Consider the following 25693-nt stretch of genomic DNA (forward strand, 5'->3'; position numbering starts at 1 on the left):
CACACATGGCCTGATTCTCAAAGTGGACACCTATGTGCGTGCTCATTTATGGCTATGCGAGTTTGCAAAATAAAATCGGGCGCATATTTACACCCACATGACATAACTGACAGTGAAATCACACGCTGGGCATAAAACATGCAGGGCGCACACAAGGTGAACTCAGCATGAGTAAACATCCCAAAATACTGCATTAAAAAAGGTTCATGTCCTGATTTTGAGAGGTTGTTGCGCTTGTTGTTTTAGCATGACTCAACTTGTCCTCATTTAATTTATCACTTTTCTTATCGACTCTTTCTTTCTGTACATAAACACTTTGACATTTATGCTGCCCCAGTTCTCATCTAAGCCAGATCTATTGGACAGACTGGCACAACCAGGACCTAGACTTTACCCACCTCGCAGCCTGGGGGCAAAGCTGGCCAGTATTTACAGAACGAGGCTTCGGTCAGGAGAGGTAGTAAAAATCTGGACAGAAGACATTCTTATTCACAGCCCATCCCAGAATAGCGTGGTGGCTTTCTGGTCAATTTGCTATTACAGGATGAGCCAGCAGAGGAATTCATACCAAGCCTGTCTATAAAGAAGGGGGCACGGGGAAAGAAAAGACTTGCTTGTGTTAGTTAGAGCAGCAGGGTCATATGAATGCTGATACACTACTGGAAAATCTATAAAGCCATCATTTTGGCTTTTTAATAAACGTCTAGTCTTTTGTAATATTTTCAAAATGAAAAGTAATGTATTTATGAATTTCCTGGCACGTTCTGCGGACAGCAAACAATTTCCTATGCTGCCTCGATGCCCTTCGGACAGGGATTAGAAGGCAGGCGACTGACGGAGGCCTGACTGAGCTGCGGGCCCTCTGGGGCCCTACTCATCCAGGCCTGCATAGTCCTCATCCTCATATCCACTCTGCATCACCAGGGCAATAACAGCCTTTATTAAAAGCGCATTGCAGCAGTGTCTGTCTATACAACTTACTTTCAGATTGGCCATAATGTGGCATGTAGAAAGGGTCTGGTGGTTAGGGGCTACAATATCCTGTTTCTGGAAAGGTTTACTTTGCATTTTAACAAGCATGAATAAAGGAGGACATTCCAGAAATGGCTACCGTCTGTTTTGCTCGTGCCCTCAGGGAGCAAAAGCTCAGACTATGGCCCTTGCATGCCATCAGAGCGTGGCCTGGCTCACCTCTGATTTTACCTGGCTTTAGCAGCTTGAGCTTGGCCACTGGACATGCAGATAGCCGGGTATGATAAGAGGAGAGAATAAAGCCATGCTAATATGTTGTTGGAAGCAGAGGATAAGACAAATGGATGAAGGCATGGTTCAATATAATGCATATTAGATATTTGTAACAGTGATTTTAGCAGATGGCATGTGGACACATCCTCTCTGCCATCAACAAATCTCAGTGTGAGCTGCAATGTGTTGTGCAAATCCTAAAATATAAGTGACTCTTCCCTATTTGCTTTATTAGAGCATTTTTTCACGTCACAGCCCATTTTCCAGCTTTTTCCGGAGCATCTCAAGAATTATGCATGAGGTGGAGAGGGAGGCAGGTGGGGAGGGAAGAGAAATGCCTCTGTTGTCAGGACAGGCCTTACTATTAGGTGTGTGACCCTGAAAGCGCACCCCTTTTAGTGAAACAAGCAATGGATCTCATTTTGGATACCACTATTATGCAGTAATTTGTATGCATCCTTTCGTCTCATTTCCATTTAATAATGCACACAGCTCCCCTGCCCAGTTTCTCAAACTGGTCATTAAAAGTAACGATGATCTAAACTGGAGGCTTAAGTTCCACTTACAAGCTCTCACTGTGGGCTGGGTGAAACAACTGCCGAGTCAAAGTCAGATGACCCCCTCCCCAAACTGGTTTTCGCCCTTGAATACCCAGGCCTGTATATCTACACAGACGGGAGACAATGACTGGTGGCTGCCCAAGCGGCCCTGGCCCCAGCCTTCTCCTTCCCAGCCTCCGAGACTCACAGACAGGGATTTCCTCCTGCGATGAGAGCCAAGCCGTCACAGCCCAGCGATCAAGGGCCTGCCATCTGTGACTGAGGCAGATTTACAGCAGGAGCTAATCCACACTGTCAGCCACGTTTCTTCTCCATCTCTGCCTCCTCCATACACATAAACTCACACACACGTACGCCACCACAGAAAAATACAAATATTTCACCATTATAAATGTTTTCCTACATTTCTCTCTCTCTCTCTCTCTCTCTCTCTCACACACACACACACACACACACACACACACACACAACAAAGCAAACATTCCTCACAGAAGGGCATCCACCCTTCAGTGCAATTTAACTTTGCCCTTTTTAAAGGCATGATCTCATTCTGTTCTACGCTCAAAAAATAACTTTAGTCGATTAAATGTTAAGAAATGAGAAACCTCAATGTGTCATTGAGTTATATGCCCTGGTGAACATCATTCATACGAAATAGGGTCATCATACACTCAAGTGTCACACTAGCTCTCACACGCAAGCCCCCCAAAATTGTCTCCCCTACTTCTTTTGCATCCATTTTTCACAATTTCCTCTTATTCTCCATATATCGGTCTCTCTCATACATCTCGAGCTTTACGCTGTCAGCAGTCACCATTAACCCCTACACTTGACATCAACATGACATTCGGTTTTACCTTTTCTCTGTAACCACTAAACCTAAAATATATTTTGTCCTCCTGCTGTCAAACCAGCTGTCCTCACAAGTGAATGCTTCGCGGAAGTTTTAACATTCACCCTCTCGCCTTCTCTGTCACATACATGTCTCTCTTTTCTATATTTTGTGTCTACCTGCCACCTGGTAATGAGTCGCTATCCTTTAAAAGTAGAGGGCTAGCACTGGTGAAGACATTGGTTCAAGTCAGTGCTGAGCTTCATTCAGTGAGCTCTGCTTACAGGGCAGCTGTGTAGGGCCAGGGTCCCTCTGTGGCCCCCTTTGTTTCCCCACAGATAAAGGGTTAAAAAAGACAAATGGAGGCGGGGCCACAGAGCAACATGCCTAAGCAGCACATTTTCAGTATGAGCAAGAATTAAAACAATGCAAGCCTTTTATCCCTGTGTTAGTCTAATTGGAAAGAAACCTCAAATCTGCTGCCCTTGCTCTCCCTGGACATCCAGCCCAGAGGAGATATGTGGCAATGAATCCCACATGCATCAACATAAGATGCATTAATATGTAACATTGTAAAGCGTTACATTTTTTGGAGGGGGGAAGAAGGCTTCATATGTTTTGCAAAAAAAAAATCCTGGGCAGGCTACAAACCTAGCACCTAACGCCGGCAGAGAACCACTCGCAGGATCACAGAACAGCAGCAGGCAAGGGAATTACTGTCTAGGTGACCCAGAAATCCAGGGGCAACTTTGTTTTAACAAGCCAGGGAACGTTCCAGCACTTTAGCAACTCTGCCTCAACCACAAAAAAGAGTCCTGTGCCACAGAAGAGCTAGCGAAGAGGAAATTAAATATTACACTGGGAGGGAATGGTTCAGCCCTAGTGCAGGGGTGAGGCTGCGAGGTGGACCGGTACAGCTGAGGCTGTTGGGACAACGCATCTGGGGTGTGAAATAGTATAAATGAGAGGTGTGGAGTCAGCAATTTTAAGGTTTATGATTACAGACAAAGAGGTATGATGATTACTGAAGTAACTTGATCAAGATGCTTTTTCTTGCGCACTAGAAAGATACAAAAGGAGGTAGTGTTGGATAGAAAACAATGATCGAAATAACAATGGGTCATAATCTTGTGTTTATATGCTTATCTGTCTGCAGCTCATTGTTAAAGAGCAGAATGAATTCTCCCTATGAGGGCTTATAATTAGTAAAACAAAAAGCACCCTTTTCCATTTTGTTAGATACTAGTGGTCTGCTCAAGTAAGTGCGGGTTATTGTAATTTGATGAAGCTCTGCAGGGGAGTAACTGCCGTCTATGTGTGTGTCTCTCTGTGTAATGATACTACCCACACACAGCCCCACTGCAGGGGCCCATTACCTAACCTAAAGCTCGGATCTCTCACCCTGGCATAAACACGGGCATCTAGCACATCAAAGGTTAAACGAGATAAAAAAGGGGATTGATAAACACAACATCCGCTATAAAGAAAAAGGGAGAAAAGCACATCTATTTGCAAACAGCACAACAACTCCTCCTGCCTGAACACACAAAAGTAAATTCCCTACCCCCCAACCCTTTTAACCTAAATGGCCCTTCCTCTTGCCTTTGCATGTTCGCTGTCCACTGTACTGTAGTCATTAACATATTTGGAGTGCAGCGAGCAGAAAGCTTAATTGTCCCTAATTGCTCAGCTAAATATGTTCTCTAATGATTTGCTTCAGATCTGTGACTGCCTTTTGCGCAATTTCCCGGCCGCTGGCTTCATTATCCCTGCCTCCTTGGAACAAAGCATCTTCACAGGCTGGCCTTTTTTTCCCCCTGCATAACACAGACAGCGAGTATGTGTGCGAGGGAAGTAATGGCTCCCTCTTGGAGGGACACACAATAGAGCCCCTTTGTCAGGGCACAGGAGTTAAAGTGATTGGAAAACCAAATCTCTGCTAAGAAAGAGTGTTAATTGACCACAGCTCACTCTTCCTAATCAGTCCGTAATAAATGAGCAGCCGAGGCACTTTGTTTCAGTCGTGCTACTGTTGTTGGAGCTGTGTCTGTTTTGTGGTGTTCTTGTTGTTGTTGCAGCTGCTGCTGTTGTTCAGCTCCTCCTTCTCTGGCCGTAATGCTCTGTCTCAATATGTCTTTGATAGCTAAAAAAGGGACAGCTCCCATTAGCAGGGATCTCTGCTTTCACTGCTGAAGGCAGGGATATTTTTGTGTAAATGATATGTTGCTAAAATCATATCAATATCCAAAATACATTCGAAAAATAAAGTCGTTCAAATCAGATTAAAAGACATAACTCCCAGGTATGTTGCTTTTAATTTAATCTTTGAGGGGAGACACCTTGTCTTTTTTATTTTACAGTTTTACTCAGCTCTGTAAGGATAAAAGTAATACTTAGTGGTAAGGCTGACCCAAGAAAGTTGGAGATCTGAATCATCAGTCGGAGACTAATCAGTCGACTGAGATAGAGCAGTCGTTTATTCTAGTCAGTGAACTTCTGGGGACGTTTTGGTCCCTAGACTTTGCTGCATAGTACATGGTCTTAACTTCTATGCTTCCATTTGGTAAAGGCTGCAGCGGACACAATGCAGCGGCACAGAGGAAGAGACACTCTGCACCATAAGGCTCTAAGATAACATTATCTTGTCTCTTCTGCTTAGAAGTGGTGAATTTATTACAGCTCACAGCAACTTAATACAACACAGTCTCTTGGCTTGTTTTAAATATCTAGTGTCAGAAAAAAATGTTGCGCATTTGTGATCTTCTGTTAGCTTGTTAACTATATTACATGATTGTCACTGTCACACTGAACGTCCCACTGAGCCCCGTTCAAACTCTAAAACTTATTACGAAAAAGAAAAAGAAACGCTGAATATTTAGATTTAATGAATAAATCTGATTCGACTGACAAAATTCTGAGTCGGGCACAGCCCTATTTAGTAGTATTCATCCTATTTGAAACTAGTAATGTCCATTTGAGCTTAATACTTTTGCATTTCATTTACGGCTGTATCACAAAAAACACTTCTATTGAAAGATAAATGTAAAATGAAGACAGTGACAAACTGAAAACACACATTTTGACAACTCAGGCATATCAGTGGAGCGGATGATTGTGTGTTTATGTGTACAAGAGACAGAGCAGCAGAGGTAGAGAGATCAAGAGACTAAAAGGAAGACAGACACATAAAGAGAAACTAAGAAAAGGGCCACAGAGGCAGGTTCTGACCTGTATCTGAAGAAGGGCATTTGCGGATGGTGAAGATGGAGCTGAGGTCCTCCTCCTCCTCTGGCAGGCCCTTCTGCAAGCGCTGAAGCTTCCTGAGGCTCTCGCTGCGCTGGTGCTTCATGGAGCGCACATGCTGGATCAGGTTGAGCTTGGCCTTGGTCGAGTAGTTACACAGCACACAATGGTAGTAGCAGGCATCACCCTCCACCGCGTTTTCGTGCTGCTGCAGGTGCTGTGGGAGGGAATGGAGAGCAAGAGAGAGCGAGAGACAGAAAGGAACACGGGGAAAGAGAGAGAGAGAGAGAGAGAAAGAGCGAGAGAGAGGTTATTGTAGATGGCAGATAGCTGGCTAGGCACCACCGACTCACTTTCACTCAAACAGTTGGCAAATGAACAAATCAATTCCCAATCACAGCCCTGTTGTTTAACATCCAGACCTCTTCCACTTCAGGACAACTGTTTGGACTGCGCACTTTGTCTGCGTGAGTGTCTGTATCAGTGGGCTAACAGGACAGGAGAGGCCTGGGAGGCACGCAAATCTCAGGGGCCCAAGGGTGGGCAGGAATCACATCAGCCACCCTTCAGAAGCCGTGGGTCTACAGCCTCACAGACGGAAGGGAGCATTGATCCCCTTCACTCAACAGAAGCCTCCCGTCTCTGAAAAGGAAACTCCAAACATCTGCTTGTTTCACGCATGGGATACTAAATATTGATCATGGTGAGTTAAATCCGCGCTCTCTCATAGAGAAAGAGAGGCAAAGTCAGCCGGTGCTGAGGCAGGAGGGGGATTTAGTACACTCGGAGAGAAACTGGAACATTCCACAACAGGAGGACAACCTTCAGAGGACGGCAAATCAGCACTAGTATTGACCTGTCAACCCCAGCACTTCCTCCAAGACAACAGCAGGCCTGGTCCAGCCTTCAGCCCACCCTCTGCAGCGTCACAACATGCCTAACGCCCCGTAGTGACACCATACCACCACAACCTCTTGTCACACCACAAAGCTCCAATCTAATTACCTCCTGCATGGCTCAATCAATGATGCAAGGCCAACACAATATGGCTGGGCCTGGTGTGAGCAACAGAGTTATTGACCACTATCCTAAAGCGTCACACTGATTGTTTCTGCATGTTTACAATAAAAGCCCCAGACTCAGTATGGCCACTTGTGTCATGTGCTGCTCCGAATATCAAACTCCAGAGTATCACTGTGGATTTCTGCGGCTGTAATCAATGTCAATCACCAAAAGTTTTCCTCTAATCTTCTTGGCACCCATGTCTCCTGCGAGGCGTGCTGAGAGAACAAAAATGTATTGTATACTGGAATATGTTATGATATCTATGCCCAGCAAAATATTTTGAATGAACATAGATGCTGTAAAAGCTTTTAATGCTTAAATAAAACACCACTTAAACAGTTAATGTTGAATTAAATAATACCATCTATCCCTTCTGGATGCACATGCACTGATTAATATTAACCTGCAGAAAGAAAAAGCCAGTCACTCAAATCATTAACAGTGCTGAAACCTAGTGATTAAAGGGACAGCTCTGATTTTTTGAAGTGGGTTGTACTTATCAAAAGTCAGTGTATTACCTACAGTAAACGTCAGGCCCCCAGTTTGGAGAAGCAGGCCGGAGTCCCACATGGAAGCTAAGCAATGTACTACTGTGGATGGGGATCAAAATGTATTTTAGCCCCCCAAAAAATCCCACCTAAAAAAATCAATATCAGTGTAAATGTACGTTATATTGAGAGTTTTTTCACCCATTTACCTTACTGTCAAACATCCCAAACTGATGAAAAAGTGTTAACAGCTTCAGTTCCCCATTTATGCTCTTGTCAAAGTTACCAGACTCCATTGACTAAAACAGAAATATTAGTTTGCTGAACACGGGAGCTGCTGGTCAAACACTGCTTTGATGTGTTAGTTTGATTGTATTATTGTGGGACTTTGGTAAATCCAAAATCAAGCCATTTCAATGCAAATATCACACAACAGCAAAAATAAAAAAATTGTTCAAGGCAGCGGTAGACCAGCTGCTCCTGTGTTTGAGCAATTTTAAATCACTGTTTTTCTCAATGGGGTCTGGCTTCATTTTTCTGTTTGAAATCAGTCTGACAGCAAGGTGAAGCAGTTAAAATATCCTAAAGTAGCGTACACTTAAACTGATATTGATTATTTAAGGTGGAACCGTTTTTTAGGTGGAGATTACTAAGCTTCCATCTCTGACAGCAGCTGCTTCTCTAAACTGGCAATGTGCTGACTGATATCTACTGTCTGTAATATACTGACCATGAATAAGTACCTAATGCAACCCCACCACCAAAAATTTGAACTATCCCTTCTAAGTTGGGTCCAGTCAGTATTTTCAGTCAGCTTTTATTGCCAAATATGCATTTAAAGACTACAAAACTCCCTGTTTATACATCAGGCTTACCCTTTGATAAAGGTTAAAAAACTGCACATTTATCAAGAACAAACTGAACAACCCTCTTCTGCAGTGGATGGCCTGTTTTGCTGGCTGGAAAATGTAAAAGCAATGGAAACATTAGACATTTAACCACATTACATCTAAATCAGGTGTTGACAGGCTGGTGAAAAAAAAGTCATAACAATATTATGCTTCCCTAAAATGCTCTTGTCCTTTTCTCCTAATGTTTAATTTTCTGGCAATATTATAATATTGCTATGGGGTTTTCTGAGCTATTGTGTTTCATTCTCTTTGGTTTCATATTTCTCACTTCTACACCTAAAATGTGCATTAAGACACCGCTTCCAGGAAAAGGAACAGGAGTTTTTTTTTTCCCTCCTTTTTGTGAGCCCCACAGCTCAGTGTAATAGAGTTATTAGGTGATTGTAAAAGGCTCTGTGTCTCTGTGTGCTCTCCTTTCTCGCCTCGTTTTAAGCCATCCATGATGTCATGAATAGGTGTTGCTGGATATTGTGGGAGCCCTCCTCCTTTTTCCTCTATGCACAAATATTGCATCAGAACGAAGGTAGAGAGAAACCTGAGAGACAGATTCAGTTATAGATAACACCAAATCCATCATGCAAACTGCTTTTACTCACAGCAGATGTCTTGAATTAAAAAAAGAGAGTTCTTGCTGCAAATGACTCAAGGCTCAAAAAATCTACAAGAAGACAAGTTTAAGAAAAAAAAAAGACAGCACCTGACCGAAACTTCAAAGCTAGTCTCAAGAGGTAGAGAAAAAATCCTGGGAGTTTTATAGTTTCCCATAAAAAGCACAGGGTTTATATAGGAGTGAACCTGAGACCGCCTGCCCCTGAATCGGCCGTAATTCACTATAAACCTGACGGGCCAGGAAGATGGCCTCAACAGAGCCAAACTTTGCCTGCCCCATAGCTCTGTCTACAATGTCAAACGGTTACACCTGTAAACCTCCACTTTCACCATCTCTGCACTGGCCATGACCTGACGCAGTCTGGGGCATTTTAGAGTCAGTGAACGAGGTAAGAGATCAAACCAATGAGTGATCAGTGAGGTGGCCCCCTGTTCATTCAGTATTCCAGGGAGGACCGAGGCAAAATGATACCATAGTGCCTTGGAGAAAAGCACAGCTTGGTCCGTGAGTGCAAACCCCCTCTGATCATCACACGCACTGACTCCATCTAACACGGATTCTCACTGGATTCCACAGGAATTATCCATAGGATTATAGCTAAGAGCACAAACACAGTATGGACACAGTACACTCGCAGTCCGTCACCCTCTTGGATTCACAAACACACGCATGCATACACACTTTGAATGTAAAACATAATAATGCAGGAGACAGGGCCTACGTCTGTTTCCTATGAACCTGCAATGAAGCCCCTGGTTGATAAATCACCTCCAACTGGAGTGCAGGAATTTGGCGGCTTAATGAAAAAGTCATGTTGAGCAGGGAGGAGTTGGTCGGCCCGGCTGTGGGGTTTGTAAGCGCCCTATCAAGGCCCCAACAGGAGGGGAGCTGTGGAGCATGATGGGGGGGTGGGGGGTGCTGGTGGGGTCAGTGGCATGAATTCAATACCACTGAACTGTCTGGGAATTTACAGCAGTCATATAGGAGATTCAGCTGAGCAAGAACAAATGTGTGACCGCCTAGAACGCAGTGATGTACTCAACTGCAATTGGGCATGGGAGGCATGCTGTGTGCATGTGAATGGACTGTATGTGTGGTCTGATTGAACAGATAAGATCACAAAGATACATTGATTGCAGGTATGAATGCTTCAGTCATGCTTTACTTATAGTGCAGTGTTTTAAAAGAAAGACAAAACAGTAAAAAGATGTTCCAAATAACATTTAACTCGAGAAATCCCCTTCAATCTGGATTTCCAAAGTCCCAGTTTTAAGCTCCATTTTACACGGTGGTTATATTCACAGTTTAAAAATGCAACCATGGTTTTTCAAGCCTCTCTCTTCCATGGAGCACCTTATCTCTTTCTGTGGAGGCTGAAGCAGTGCTCTGTGCTTTTTCAGGTAAAGAGGGACAGGGGCGGTGTGGGCACCACCCCATCCTCTCTCACACAACTCTACAGTGCACCTTGCCCTATGAGTGGGCAATGCACGCCTGTATCAGTTTCACCACCCACCCAGAGCACTGCATACATCTGCATTTCCAACCACTTAAATGCAAAGTAAAAGTGCACCTTTAACACAAAACAGTGTGGTTGCTGAGAGAGTCCAACTAACACAAGATAGAGGTGGGTATTACTGGAAGGGTGGAAGGGAGACAGAGAGCCGGTAATTCCAAAGAATGGCTCCCAATGGAGCCGTATAATACAACATGTACACGCAGCAAACACGTACAATAATATAGACAAAAAAAGACATCAGAAGTGTACACACACAAACAAGCATGCATGCACGCACAGACTCACACACACACACAGCCACATACCATTACGATCATACCCTAATTTCCACCATTAAATTTGGCAGTGCTGTTAATACAAAATTAATGCATTAAAACAGATGACTATCTGTGAGCTAAATAGCTATCAATTCTAAGAGAGCTGCCAAATTCCCTCTATGAGAGAGCCAGTGAGTATCTGCCTGGATATTGCTTTGTAACTGCCTCCCTCCTCCTCTATTCTCAGCACTAAAAGCTGGTGTCTGAGTGTGTGTGTATGCATGTGTGCCATGGGGAGGCTTACACGGGATAGAAAACTGCAATTCACACCTGATGCCACGCAATGCACTGCAATAGAGCAGACCTGTCTCCTTACATGAATGTGAGGATTTTATCTTCTAAAATCACAGAGGTAAGAGTTTTCTGTATCAGCAGAGGAGAAAATGCACAAACTAGTTCTCGGCTTGAGACGTGTTAGAATAAGACAAGCAGCACCTTTGTTTTTCAAAAGCAGTGATGTCATAGCAGCGATCATAACCTGTGAGGTCACTGTATTTCACTTTGAAGGGAGACAATGTAATGCTGCTGCTGGGTTGAAAAACACACCATGGCCAAAGGGAAAGAAAACACCCCTGTGTGGCTTAATCGCTGTTTGACAACCACAGTATGCATGTACTGTAGAGTATATGTGTATTTCTTATAGCCCTGTTGCATCCAAAAGAGAACTGAAAAGTAGTTGCTGCCTAATTATGAATGTTATAAATCAGGATTAAGTTAAATTTGAAATATATATATTCTTATGATAAGAATTAAGTTTGGGGTTAGGGTCTAGAAAATGAAAATATTTTATTTTAATGACCCCTTTCTTCCCAGCTGCAGCGTATTTGTACATGTGCCGAGGTTTGCTGGGGACTTGATTCTCATAAATCTGCACTCTGGGATTCCCCTGGAACGTAAGCAGGTTATTTAGTAAAGCAAAGCGGAGTGACTGGAGTCAGCGAGTGCTCGCAGTTTGGCCTGTGTTTCCCTGTCTGCCAGCAGCACGAACAACAGCTCCAACCACAGAGGCCCCACTGTGTGCCAAGTGCGGTGGCTGCTTTGAATTAGCCACTGCAAGCTGCAACATGCCTAAAAGTTAGGTTGTGGCTTAAGGGGACTGTGTATTCCAGGCTCGAACATCCTACCTACTGCTTCCTGAACCTCATCCCCAACCGTGTCCTTTCTTCTCTTTTACTCATCCTAATCTCTGCCACCCCTCCGCCACATCCTGTCCCTCTGTCTCAAACCCCATAATGTGCTAAGTTGCTTCCTCTACTGCCTCGCTGTAGAAATGATCCATCACTACCGGTGAGTAAAAACAGGCCGCATATTTGTCTCTGGGAGGGAAGAGAGAAACAAAACGGACCTCAGTGTCGTAAGGGAGGCCGGTGAGGTAAAGATGGATCGCTGTAGGTGTCCTTGGAGAGGATGACTTAACACAGGCCTATGAAACAAAGTAGCCGGGGAGGGGTCATAGAGACACTTAAAGACAATACAGCTACTGGTGCTCCACACCCACCACTCTCACTTACTTTAACATTAAATAAAGCAATAATTATTGAATTCCGTTTGAATGAGTAAGATGCTAGAAAGTAAACAATGGGAACATAATTGCGGAGGGAAGGCAATCAATGCAGGCAGTCATTTGGGCCATGTTGATTGTGTAGGCTGCTGTATGTGCTCGATGTGTGTGTGTGTGTGTGTGTACGCGTGTGCACATTTGTGTAGCTGTTGCAAATCTAAGGTGAGCTAGGGGGAGTATGTGTGGTGACAAGGAGCTGAGTAATACACTCTGCCATACACACGCACAAAACAAGAGTTGGGTAATCCTTCCTTCAATAATGACCCTGGGCTCTAAACAATAGCTCTCAATCAGTTGATCAATGTGTCCACATAATTCATGTGCGAGTCACTGTCTTTGAAAGGGGGAGAGGAGGAGGATAAGCAAGCGGGCGGTAGAGAGATCAATGCCCTGTGTGGTGATAACGAGCCTGGGCCTATGCCCACAGGAGCCCCACACTGGCGTCCAGGGTCTCTCTCATTAAGAACATTTGGATAAGCATGGCTATACATACATAATGTGCACTTGTAATCGTAGCTAGATAAACACATTTCCCCCCTTCTTAATGAGCTCGGTCCTGCTTTTGTGACACACAGCGATGACTCAAAAACAGGGAGGAAATGATGTCAATCCACAAATAAGAAAAAAAGAGTAAAGCAAATTAACAGCAAGCTGTTGGCCTCCTCTTTCAGTAGCTAATTAACAGCTTAACCTCCTGGTGCTTTTATGAAAGCCATGCTGGGAGGAGCTTGCCAAAATTGCAGTACAATAAGTCTGCCTGCAGGAGGCGAGAGCAGGGTGGAGCCATGGGGGTACCCAAACAACTGTTACAGACACTTGATGACATGTGTACTGGCAAGGTACCATCTGGAAGCTGAATGGGGCAAATCAGGACCTGCCCTGGCCCTTCTCTCCATTACCCAGAGCACTGTGTCAACATCACAACCCTCCATTTTGGACAGTGGTGACAATAATTACTTGTACAGAGCAGGGGAAGAACATTTTTTATTTTCATATGAACAAAACCAGAGGTGCAAAGCAGGCTGAGAGGTTCAGAATTTGAGTTTGCATTATAGTTCATTGCAGCAGTGTTTTACTAACACTCCTATCACAATAATAACTCACGATATTAAGGAGAAAAATAACAGGTTGTGTGTATAACAGGGCTTTTAGCTGTGATGGTGCCAAAAAAAAAAAAAAGATCCGCGAAAATCTATGAAACTACATTATCCATAACCTACAGCAGCAACTAAAAAAGTCCAACCCAGTATCTGAGTATTCTTCACATTCAGACAAGATGACTGCATCCAGAGGAAACTAATATAACTTTGAAAACCACTCCCTGCCCTCTGGCTCAGAAATTGGGCCACAATGCTAGATTTAAATCTGAATCACAGCCAGTTTAACAAGTCCTGTACTCCTGTGCAGGGTGTAGCACCAGATTTTGAGCCCTATGCATGAGCTGTCTCTGTGGCCCCCCTGCCTTCCGTTTCATGATCCATGTCTCTCTCACGCACATTTAGAAATTTTGTTTTACAAAGTCACTTTTTCCATTTCTTTATTTTCTGTTTTTGGAACCCCGATTTCAACTATTTTGTGGAAAGACATGGCAGTGTACGATGGTGCTCCAGCAGCACAACCAGCATCACTCTGCTCTTGCTTTGTTTAGAGAAGAATTCTATTGCAGAGGTGGATTAAACCATTTTGCACCTTTAAGAAGTGAAAGGGACCTCAGAGAGCTTCCACTATACTTTTTTAAGCAAAGTGCAAGCGCAACACCCCTATTCCTGTTCTTTGCACTATGGCCCACGTTTTTGCAGCTCTTTTCAGATGCTTTGTGTTAGGGCTTAGTGTTTGCAATGCAAACCACAGCAACACCTGTTAAGCTATCAATCACATAGAAACATCTTGTACATCCATGACTTGCATGTGATTTAGAGGAAAATCTCAGGAATGTATAAAAGGCACCAAACTGGTTGTCTAAAAGGAGCTATATAGGGCTGCTAATGGAAGTGTGCATACAGGATAAGAACAAGATGACTGACTACCTAGATCTGCACTGTAGGTTACTGATGTGTTAGTAGGTTAAAGGCAGAGGCAGCTCTGCACCCACACAGCTGACAAAAGTCTCCAACACCTCACTGCCGCTCATTTGTCACTTGCAAGCCTGACAATGGCAGCGTGGCCTTGTGGAGCTGCCACAAACGAAGGCAGCAATGAGCTTGCTAGAAGGAGGCAAAGGATGAAAAAAAGTTTGAAGAGGACGATGGTGAAAGAGCCCCGTAAGAGGGGGGGTCGAGGGATAGCAGGGTGCTGGATTAAGATACAGGCAAACACCACTTGTAATGATTAATGCACTCAGTGAGAATTAAATTCAGAGCAGGAACATTACCCAAACACAATTAGTCCTCAAGAACAAACATCACACTCTGCCGTGAATGCAGATTCATTGCTATATTATTGAGAGGGAGTAGCCATCAGAAGTCAAAAGGACTCCGGAAGTAAAACTTCTCATGTATAACACAGCTTTTTAGAGAGTCAGTGTTATGATTATGTGTCCTCGTCCCCCCTGGTGGGCTCCTGCGGCCAGTGGTGGAATGTTACCAAGTACCATCACTGTACTTAAGTATGAATTTGAGGTACTTTACTTGAGTATTTTCTCTTCATGCTACTTTACAGAGGGAAATACTGTACGTTTCACTTCACAACATTTATCTGACACCTTAAAATACATTACAAATTAAGATTTCTGTATAAAAAACATAAGAAGGGTTTATAAATTATGATGTTTTGTTATAAATTATATTACCAAACAGTTAATACAAGTACAGCTGACACTATAAGTTGATTGATCAATCCAGTTGATTCACAGAAAATTAATTGCCAATTCTGTTTTCTATTGTTCTTGCTTGAGTTTGGGGGCTGTTTTTTTTTTCTTTTTTCTTTCGTTTTTTTTTTAATGCTCTTTATCTTTTATTAATTTATTTTTTAATATTTTTGGGGGTGTTTTTTTTCTTCCCTTTTTCTAATTTTGAGTTCTTTTGGGTGTTTTCTTTTCTTTTATTTAAATAATTTTGAGTTTTTTGGGTGTGAGTTTTTTGTAGTTAGTTAGGTTTTTTTTTTTTTTTTTTAGTAAATTTTCTGATTAGACTTTCTTTTACTTAAATACCATTTTCAATAAAGGACTTCTACTTCTAACAGAGCATTTTCAATGTGTGTTATTAGTACTTTTACTGAAGCAAAGGATCTGAATACTTCTTCCATTATTGACTGTGACCCTAAAAAAGTCCTTAAAAGTGCCCACAGCAGTAGGTATGACCAAAAGCCATGCTTACTGAACTGCAGGTCTGCCCACGCTATGGCTTCTAAGCCTATTGTCATTAGCTGATCTCCTGTTCCACCTTTTCGCTGACGTAACGGCAGAGAGGAGACACAGAATACAGTCTCCTCTGGCTTGTATTATCTAGCTTTCACCCCTGGCGTTCTCAGTTTGGTAGTGTAAATATTTCATTACCACATAATTGGTTGCTGCTTCAGGCTACGCAATAAGGCTGTCATAGCTGTAACACTGTATGTTTTCTGAATATCCTGTATCCTTTTTATGTAAAATTCATAGCAATGTGTTTTGGGGAGAGGGGGTTTGAGATCTCGCAAGGGGAAATGTTTAGTTGTTCATGCACTGCCCTCGCAGAAGCTTTCCAGAGACACCAAGCTAATTAAGAACAGTGATGATGTGCTCAGCCAGTGTCAATATTTAACCCAGTCTTACACTGCTATCTTTATTAGAAGCACTGTGCCGACAAAAGGAGCAACATGGCCTTTGAGAGGTCCTCTTCTTAAAATGAAAATTAATGAGTGGGGTTGAGTGGAGGTGAATATACAGAGTGGGTCTATATGTGGGCTTATTTGCATGGAACATGAAGTGCCTTGTTGGAGTGAAACTGCGGCTGAGGGTTCTCCAAGCGATTCACACACCAAACACCCACCAGCTTCACCTGTCGACTCTTCCATAACCCTGACATTGCACTTTTGGTGTTATAAACTGGAGATAAAAAGTTAACATTTAAAGTGTGATGAAAAATACTATTGCTTCCATAATGTAAAATGTCAAGGTCTTTGCACAATAATAAAAACTACTATACATATCTCTCCTGTTCATTCTTTAGTAGAGAAGAAGTCTAGTCTAAGAAGTCTTTTAGCCATTACCATTTTGAATTAGAGCCTATTATTACAAGGCAGAAAGACCCAGTTGTTGCCTTCCCTCATAAGGACTTTTTTTGTTTCTTTTTTCTATATAAGACCTGTAGCCTTTGACCTATGCCCACAGGGAGATGCTTTTGAAGGACATTGCTCCATGCAGTGCCCCCTCCTTCCCAAGAGCATAACCAACTCTATCACTAACACACATGTGCCTCGCTAACACAGATTTCTTCACAGGATCATTTAGTCAGGCCCGCTCATTAGCCAAAGAAAAAGACATAACTCCGCTTTCCATAAAAAAAAGGAAACAAAAGTGCTCATTGATCAGGGTGATCAATTGAGGATCAATAACATAAACCCTCATCATTCCCAGTGCAGCATAATTGCAGCTGAGATATAGTTGTCATCACTAAAAATCAAACACAGACCAGACTAATTGGGAGAGGCTTATTGCTTTGCTCATGCTGGCAAAAAGCTTTACAAAGCCCCAGAAAGACTTGTGATGGCCGGTCACTGGAGCTTCCTAAAATAACTGCTCATGCCATTAGCAAGTGTCATCGTGGAGGTCATTGTGCTGGCTGCCCATTTGGGGACATTTAATACAGGGCATAGCAAGCTACCACACAAGAGTGCTTTATATCCCTTCTCATGTAACTTGTGCACGCAAGTTATAAGATCACATTAAGCCCCACTTTTATTGGACAACTTGTGATTTTAATCTAATGTTTTGGGGGAATGTCCTTATTAGACAATTTGTTGCTGACCTCTGTGTTAAGCAGTGGTCAGAAAAAAAGATGTCATTTTCCACTCCAGTAGTTCAGCACAGTAAAGAGGCTTAGAGAGCTGGTAAAGCAAAGAGGCGTGCCTGATATAATAGATATTTCACAGGCTGGCATCACAGCCAAGCTGCCCTTACTGGCTACACCATATACACTGCTCAATCGTGCAAAAAATCTCAAACTATACTTCAAAGCCTACCACTTTTCCCCTTCCTGTTTATTGATTAGATAGAGCTCTTGTTCAGTAATTGTGCAGTAAATCAAGCATGGTGAGCACTAATCTCAAACCCGGGAGGAAAGTGTTAAAGGTAAAACCTGCTGAAAAGTGCATAATTACGGTGCTGTGTTCAGTCAGGAGAGAGGATATACTCCTCCCTCTCACATTTCTCACTCACTGGCTGCCTGCGCAACCAGAGGCAGCAGGGAAAGGGGTTGGCAGAAGAGCAACGGGAAGTGTATACAGTTTCTAACCACCTCTCGCTCCCTCCCTTACTCTTTCAATCCTTCTCTCTCTCAGTGCATTCCCAACCAAAGCGCCGGGGGCGCCATGCTTGTAAAGAAACCACAGCCTTTTGAGTGCCTCTTGTATTTACAAACGGAGGCATGTTGGAATCAAAGGCATTACCACATGACATAGCACATTAAACAGCTGGCAGATTGAGAATTTATAGACTGAATAGATAGTGAGTGGGGTAAACAGGAATTGTGCCATTGTTGGATCAGTTTAGCTAGCTGTACTTGGTATGAGAGACAAACTTACCTATAAAAGAGTAGAGTAAAGGAGTCAGCAGTAGAAGCTCCCTCCTTTCCCTTGCTTTGCCTTTCCCTCCTAACGCACAGCTCAGGCTATACTCCAGGTGGAGACAGCTATCACTTTCCCATCAACTTCCCCTTACTCTTCTCTCTCCGCCCCCCTTGTCTCTCTGCTCTCTCACTCCCTGCTGCACAACTTGGTTTCTGTGCCATGTTTGAAGAAATACAAAGCTGTATCTTTTCCCCCATCTTCTGAAGTACTAAAATCTGCAGTTAAGAGATTTTTTTCTCTCTCCTCATCCCTCCTTTCTCTTATCCTCCTCCCCCAACGCTTTCCCCATGTTGCTGTTCTGCCTAATCTCACCTCAGTTTTTATTTCACCCTCATCAGCAGGGACCTAAAAATAAATGATAAATGGAATATGATATTTTAAAGTCTTATCTCTTATCTGTTCTTACAGGGGAATAATAGGGTAGTTAATCCTGCAGATCCTACTCAAATTGATTAATCAGCACATGCGGACAATCAAATAAATGATTAATATTCCCCAGTCCTGTGGTCGGACAGTTACCCCTGAAACCATCAGTAATAATTCAGTAACCCCTCCCAGACCACAGGCTGCAGCTAGTCAGCCTCACTCAGCATCAGCTCTCTGATGTTCAGCAGGACTTTGAACTCCCCGCACAGAAACTCAGACACACCAGGGGTAAGACAATCTGCAGTCTACTCTCTCTCTCAAACCCTCCTACAATGCCTGCCTACCTGATCAAACTCACAAGCCGTATACAATATATGCAACAGAATTTTGAGAGGGTGGCAACATAAAAGACAAGAGGTGCTTGAGGATAGCATAATGTCCTCATATGACTATGGAAACAGACCTGGATTGTACAGATGTGCCACACATGCAGTAAAATAATCTGCCTTTAGTTATTGCCACATAATTCAGAAGCCAATTATAAAAAATGACCATCCAGGTGTACAAAAACCTGCACTTGTGTGTTATGTAAGCGCTAGGTGACGGCCCTGAAAAAATAATGCCACTGTGTTCCCACAGCGAGAGAACCAGATGTCTCCAGGCACTCGCGCGTAGACAGACTGACAGAGAGACGGGCTGTTTAGCAGCAGCTCTCCCAGGCCTCACCATGCTGAGCACAGCCTGTCCCGCTGGTGGACAAAGGGGGGGGGGGGGTCTTCACTGAAACAGGCCTTCTCTTCTCTCCCATTACCCGTTCTATTCTCCCTCCCACGGAGGTCAGAGAATCTTCATGGCGCTCCTCTGCATCTGCCAGCTATAAACGTTCTCAATCAGGGAGAAGGCCAGAAACAGAGGCGAGTACCTCTTGCTCCCCCACAGGCTGAGAACGAGTGGTAGGGGTGGTGGACTGGGGTAGGACGGGAGATATATGTGTGTATGTGTATGACTGGGGGGGGGGCACGAGGTAAACATGGCGTGGAGGTGTGGAATGTCTGCTCTGATCCTAGCTGAGTGCTATAGCTGTGAATGTCTCTCTCTGTCGGTGTTTGGACACATGAGGCCAGCGCTCTACTCCTGCACACGCACAGATACAGTACACACACACGGTTTCACCCCACCCTAATCCCTCCTATCTGCCGTACAGGAGGCTTGGCCTTTGTGTTGCGTCTGACCAGCTGGTCGCCTGAATCAGCATGTGCAGCTGTCTACCACTGTGACGAACACGGCTCTACCACCACCAGGACACGGTGACTCTTCGCTGCATTGCTGTGTTTTAATATGGCCGCCTGGCATTACTGGAGCCATTTAAAATCCACCTAAGAAGCCGCTGACCTCGAGGGGAGTTTACACAGGCTGAGAGTAGGCTGAGTTTTGGCTGTAACACGTATTGATGGCCTTTAACTGGTGTTTGAGAGCCTTGGAAGGTTGTACTATGAGAACTTGACTCACAACTGGGGGAAGACCGAGCTCTAAAGTGTGAGTGGCCATTCAGTACTCTTGCCAATATGCCTCCTGATATATAGCTTTGTCTTTAATAGGCACGGGCATGGTGTGTAGGGCAGTGTCGTGAAAAAGCCTCAGTTTTATATAAGCGTTACAGTTCACTTTGATCTCTCCTCTTGCTCCACTGTTTATAAATCAGCCACACAAATATTTATGAGCGGAACGAGGAAAATGGCTGGTCTGGTTTGTATCTCTGCCCTCCTTCTCCTCCCTCCCCACTGTGTTCCCTCCCTCTCCCCGTGGCTGATGTGTGGATGAGGCCACCGCAGATGCAGAGCGAGCGCATAGGCCCCAGGCCACATCCATCATATCTGCTCTGTCTCTGGCTATTGTGTGGCCCCAGAGAAGGCTGACCTAACCAAAGCAAGTCACAGAAAAGACAGCACAATTAGTAAAAATGTATGTATTACTGGTCACTGGTTTAACTTGTGTGGAATGATGTATAATAGTTGAGCGTATTGTATGTACACAATCAAGAACAAAACTGTCAATACAAGCCTGTGTTTGGTATATGCATTCATGACCCTGACTAATGCATCACTAGTTCATCAGTAACAACACTCGATTAATTAATACAGCCATGTTCAATACATATTGGCTCTGCCTCCCTTTTAGCTCACCTATCTGTTTCTGCCTGCAGCACACACAATGGGACAGGCCCGGAGCTTCTGGATCCATACGCTTTAATTGCTCCCCCCTGCCCTGACCTCTGATCCAGATCACTCTGATATACAGCATCTCTATTAAATTGGGAAGTAGGTAAATATTCTTCTAATGACCCTCAGTTCTAGCGACACCATTGAAAATGGAGGAGAAAAAAAAAATCAATCTTGCTTTTTTTTTCCCTTTTTGCCCTTCACTGACTCTATTAGTTCCCTTTTTATCTGAGGGTTGACTCCAAAAATGTGGAGAGGGAGCGGGCGGAATGGAGTGTCTACTCTCGTTTTGACAGGGCAATGGACTTTACTGAGATGCATTTCGGTAATGAGGAGATTACAAACCTATGCTCACAAGGAAATATCTTTTTAACGGCATCTCGACTGTCCTTCAAGTAACACATTGGGTTTACTGAGCCAATAAAAAAAAAAAAAAAAAAGTCAGACAACCTTTATCTAAACCGAGCAGAATGTTGATCCTGCAATCTAGACTCGAGATAATTTAAAAGATAACACGGTTCAAGCGGGAAAGAGACAAACTCGACCAAATGTTACCCATCACGCAGTGCGGGTGCACAAAAAGATAGTGGTTTATGCAAGGCTATGTGCACGTGTGTGTGTCTGTGCATGTGTGTAAACAGTACAGTAAAAGCTGATGAACTGTATGTGTGTTTCTGTGGGCAGGGGCGGGCGGGGGTAGAGAGGGGGTGGTAGTGGTGGACTGGCTTGTCGATCGATGCAGTGATTGGCAGTTAATGGCTTTTCCTGTTCTGCCTTGGTAACCCTGGCCTGATGGCTGTTGCTTCTGATCAGAGATGGCAGATGGTGTTTGATTTTCGTATATAAACCCCTGACTTTGTGGAGATGGCTTCATCATTTTTAATGATTTAAAAGTTAAGTTGAATACTGGGAATACTCTGATGCTGGATCTCTCATCTAAAAAGCCCTAACCTCCATTCCAGATGTAAGGACTGATCTCTCTTAACTACATGCGCCACTCACGGTTAGTTTTCTGCTATAAGACACCCAATCCTTCAATGATAAGTTATGAGAATGAAATTCAAAACACATGTGTTTTTTTTCTCTACTTTATGTTGGTCTTATTTTAGAGGCTGCTTAGTTACAAACTTGCTCCTGATCCAATGCGACCACTCAAACAATCAAAAATCCCTTAAAATAACAGATAATCCCGAACACCTAAAAAACTATCACCCAATTTTGCCATACTTATCACCCAACTAGTCTGTAAAGACAGCACAGACTAGTGACTGAGCTTAGGAAAAAGGAGAGAAAGTTGTACATTGAACAAAATTGAATGATAAGCTCCATGTGATGTGTAAGAGAAGATCGGAGTACAAACAGCAGGTCCTGAAATCTCCGATTTTTCTTCGAGTAATGTCATGTTCTGAAGGGTTTGCCTTTATTTGGCACCTCACTCAACCAGTTTCAACTGCTTAAGGCTTAAGTCTATGGTTTAAGTCTATTTAATATCCCGTAAATCCAGACATTTTGACATTTCATCTCCCTGGAAACTCAAAAGAAGCTGATTGCAAAGAAAAAACTAGGAGATGAAACTATCTGTATTAGAAGGCCATGCCAGTTTTGTTAAAAAAAAAAAAAGACTGATGTGGCAGTATGGCTCTCCAAAGCTGCTGTTGTCTCCTCACATCATCTGTAAGTCGTCTGTGAAATGATACCAGCTGAGAAACAGGAAGGTGTATCTGAACATTGGGGAGCAAAAAAGCTTTTTTTTCTTAACTGTGTGATTATGATGATGCTGTGTATGTGACAGCCGTGTGTGTGAGTGTGTGTGTGTGTGTGTGTGAGAGAGAGAGAGAGATTTAGGTCACACTGGGACTCATAACTGCAAAATTAATACGCCCTCACTCCTGAAACATCAACAAATAATAAAATACTTTGCTTTACAGAACTTATTAAGATGCTCTTTCTCTCCCTCATGCCTCTCAGCATGCAAATTAATACATTGATCATTTGAATAATAATTTGCATTCCAGATCTCACAATTTCATGTTCAAACTTTAACAGCTCCCAGAGTTCTCATTTAAACAGTAGCTGCACAGACAGCCCTTATGGTTCAAATTATTTCAACATGACTATTCCAACCTAACAAGCATAAATTAAGGAAATTCCTATCTAGTGACAGAGAAAGGCCATCTGAAGGAAGGATCCAAGTTTGAATTATTCAGCAGTCCTTAATTTTAGGGCTAGTGTTGATTGAATGTGGTGACATTATGAAAAAAAAAGTTTGTGGGGCTGGCGAGGAAGGCAGTGAGGGATGACTGTATATGATCTGGGAGTGAACCGAGGAGTTCAGTGGCTATGGAGACTTCCTCTGCTGTCTGCTTCTCTGAAGAGATCTCAGAGGAAAGAGGCCTCTGTAAATCAACATGAGATTGAAAAGGACTTCATAAAACACAAATGTGTGGAGCTGCTTACACTGAACAAAAAGCCTGCACTTTAGTCCGTCAGTTTCACCAGCTTTGGCTTGTAAAAAAGAAAAGCATCAGACGGCGTGACCCTGAGGTTTGCCACATAAACGAGGCAGGGTGAGGTGAAGGTGAGCAAGAAACAGAGATGATGTGTTGGGGTGAGGCTTAAAGGCATGGTAGTTAAACTCTCTTTTCCCCCTCAGTGCCACTCTGTCTATTCTGGGCATCAGTTTGTCATGCAGGAATGTGAAGGCCATAAAGTATCGGTGCCCTTGAGAAACTGAAGAGCATTCTCGTCCCCAACTCTTAAAGCTGTCTCTCTCTCTTTCACTCACTATCACTTTCCCCGACTCACTCCCCCTCTCTCAGTTTAAAGTAGAACACAGGTGTAGAAGACGGCACCCGTGGGAAAGATAACATTTGGGAACATTCCTGGGGTTAAAAAAGACGTGCTTTTTTCTGATATTCCTCATCTGGGGAACTATGTAATTGCCTTAGTTCCATGACTATGCCTTTGTCCCCTTTGTGCCTCCACCCCGCGCTCCCCATCGCTACCTCTTACATCACTAAAGAGTAATTTCCATATTACAATTTAGACAAGAGATTCTATTCTCTGCTACTTTTTTCATCTTCATCTTTCCATTTTATCCATCTTTTGTATTGAAGAATAACAGGCATGATGAGAAAACAAGGTGCAAAATGATCTCTTCCAGGGCCCCCAATAAAAACTGCATGACACCCTGGGCTGCACCGCTTAATTACAAAAGGATGAAATCTTTTCTTCTACATCTGGAGAAAACATTGTCTGCATAACACTGATAGATTTACAGCTCCCAGTTCTAACCCCGGACTCCAGCACACAGCAATTAGGCAAAACATGGATGGACGACCAGCGCCATGAAATTCAGAAAGAGATGGCTAGAAGAGGCCTCTGACGCCCCACTGTTTCAAATAAAAAATATACTCAGAGAGTGGTTCTCAGGAAGCTGGTGGAAGGTTAATCATTACTCAAGCCTTGATCGTGGTTAGAGAGGTGAGGCAGACTTTTCACGTCACAATTTGCGCTACATAACCCTTCCAAAATGGACCTCTTTGTGTGGAGCATGCATGCAGGCATCAATGCCTCTCTGACCCATCACTAACAACGATGAAATCCAGGCGAGAAATTGCTGAAGTTCTGCAATCCAACAGCAATCGATGCACCACAAAATGGAAAGACCTTAAGGGCAGATTTGTTAAAACAAAGAAAAACTTAGGTAAAACAAAGGCAGTACATGCCCCGCACACTCAAGAGCTATTTAAAGCGCTGCCGTACTAAAAATCAAGCATGGGTTTGAATCGGGCTGCATTCCAAAAAACTACAAAGCCAACAAGTTGTGCTTAAAAATTACATGTATTTAAAATTACTTAATACTGCTTAAAATATTTTGTTTAACCACTCAAAACATCATATCGGCCTTAAAAATGGAACATTACAAGGCTGGGGGAATGAAACAACGGCCAGGGGCATATATCCATCATTCTGTAAAATTTATCTGTCCCATGACTCTACTCTGCAGGCCAAACCCAAACAGAATAGAGGTCCCTGTGTGCTCATCCTGGTACCTAAGACCTCCTCCCCTCTCCTCATCTGTCTCTTCACCCTACCTTGCTTTCATGTACAGCTCCACTGAACACAGACCTCAGAGCTGAGTAGTTTTGTGGCCCTGACCACTCGGAGGCCATTAATCTGGTGGCTTAGCCACTGATGTATTGATGGCACAGAGCCGGTAAGCCTGCCTGCCTCACTCTCTCCATCCCTTCAGCTTAGGAGCTACACAGATTCACAGAAGCCTCCATCTGGCCTCATCAAAGCAGTGTTTACCTGCCAGTTGCCACTGTTAGTCTTTCAGGTGCAGCGGCTATAGGTTGCCAGATGTATTGACCAGCTGGGAAAAAAACAGTGAGACGCTTCATTCAAGCCATGATAGCCACATGCGTTTGCATGAACTTAATATACATCAGCAGCTAAGTCTGGATTTTCTCAGTGTTTTGACCCACAAGCAACCATTTTTTTTTAAAACTAAGGGCACACCAAGCTGACGGTTGGCCGTTGGTTATGGTGGGAATAGAGGTAGGTGATAAACATACACTTGATGTATCTTAGCTTGTTCCATGTGGGATGTACAAAAATGACTATATCACAAACATCAAGTAAAAATTGACTTTTTTTAAAAAAAAAAAACCTCCAGCATGAGACTCACTTCAGCTTTTTAGTTCTCTCACTTTCTCCCACTCATATTCACACACATAAGAAAAAGTCTTACAAACATGAAATGTCACACACACATTTCTCCGTCTATTCCGACAACTTTCTCAGACAGAGCAAGCCAGCCAGGCATGTGTTTTGGTATCTGCTTTTACTAATAAGAATACTTTAATTAACTTTATTTTAACAGTACTTTATTTTATTTATTAAATATTAATTATTTTATTATGTACATAATGAGTTCATAGGACATTGCAGAGGCCACTAATTACATGGAATTGTACACCTAAAGGCAAAAT

General features: G+C 43.3%; 1 protein-coding gene across 4 annotated transcripts in view; it reads right to left on the reverse strand.

Moving 5' to 3' along the window:
* Nucleotides 1–25693, reverse strand: part of zfhx3b (zinc finger homeobox 3b) — a 321985-nt gene that overhangs the window by 59331 nt on the left and 236961 nt on the right. For all 4 annotated transcript variants that reach the window (XM_042489953.2, XM_042490018.2, XM_042490101.2 and 1 more), the window contains one exon: nucleotides 5866–6097. In XM_042489953.2, coding sequence (XP_042345887.2) covers nucleotides 5866–6097 — 232 coding nt within the window. The remainder of the gene's footprint in view (nucleotides 1–5865; nucleotides 6098–25693) is intronic.

This window comes from Plectropomus leopardus, chromosome 1, assembly GCF_026936395.1.
Source record: "Plectropomus leopardus strain MGB_pleo_1.0 chromosome 1, ASM2693639v1, whole genome shotgun sequence".
Classification (NCBI taxonomy): Eukaryota; Metazoa; Chordata; class Actinopteri; order Perciformes; family Serranidae; genus Plectropomus; species Plectropomus leopardus.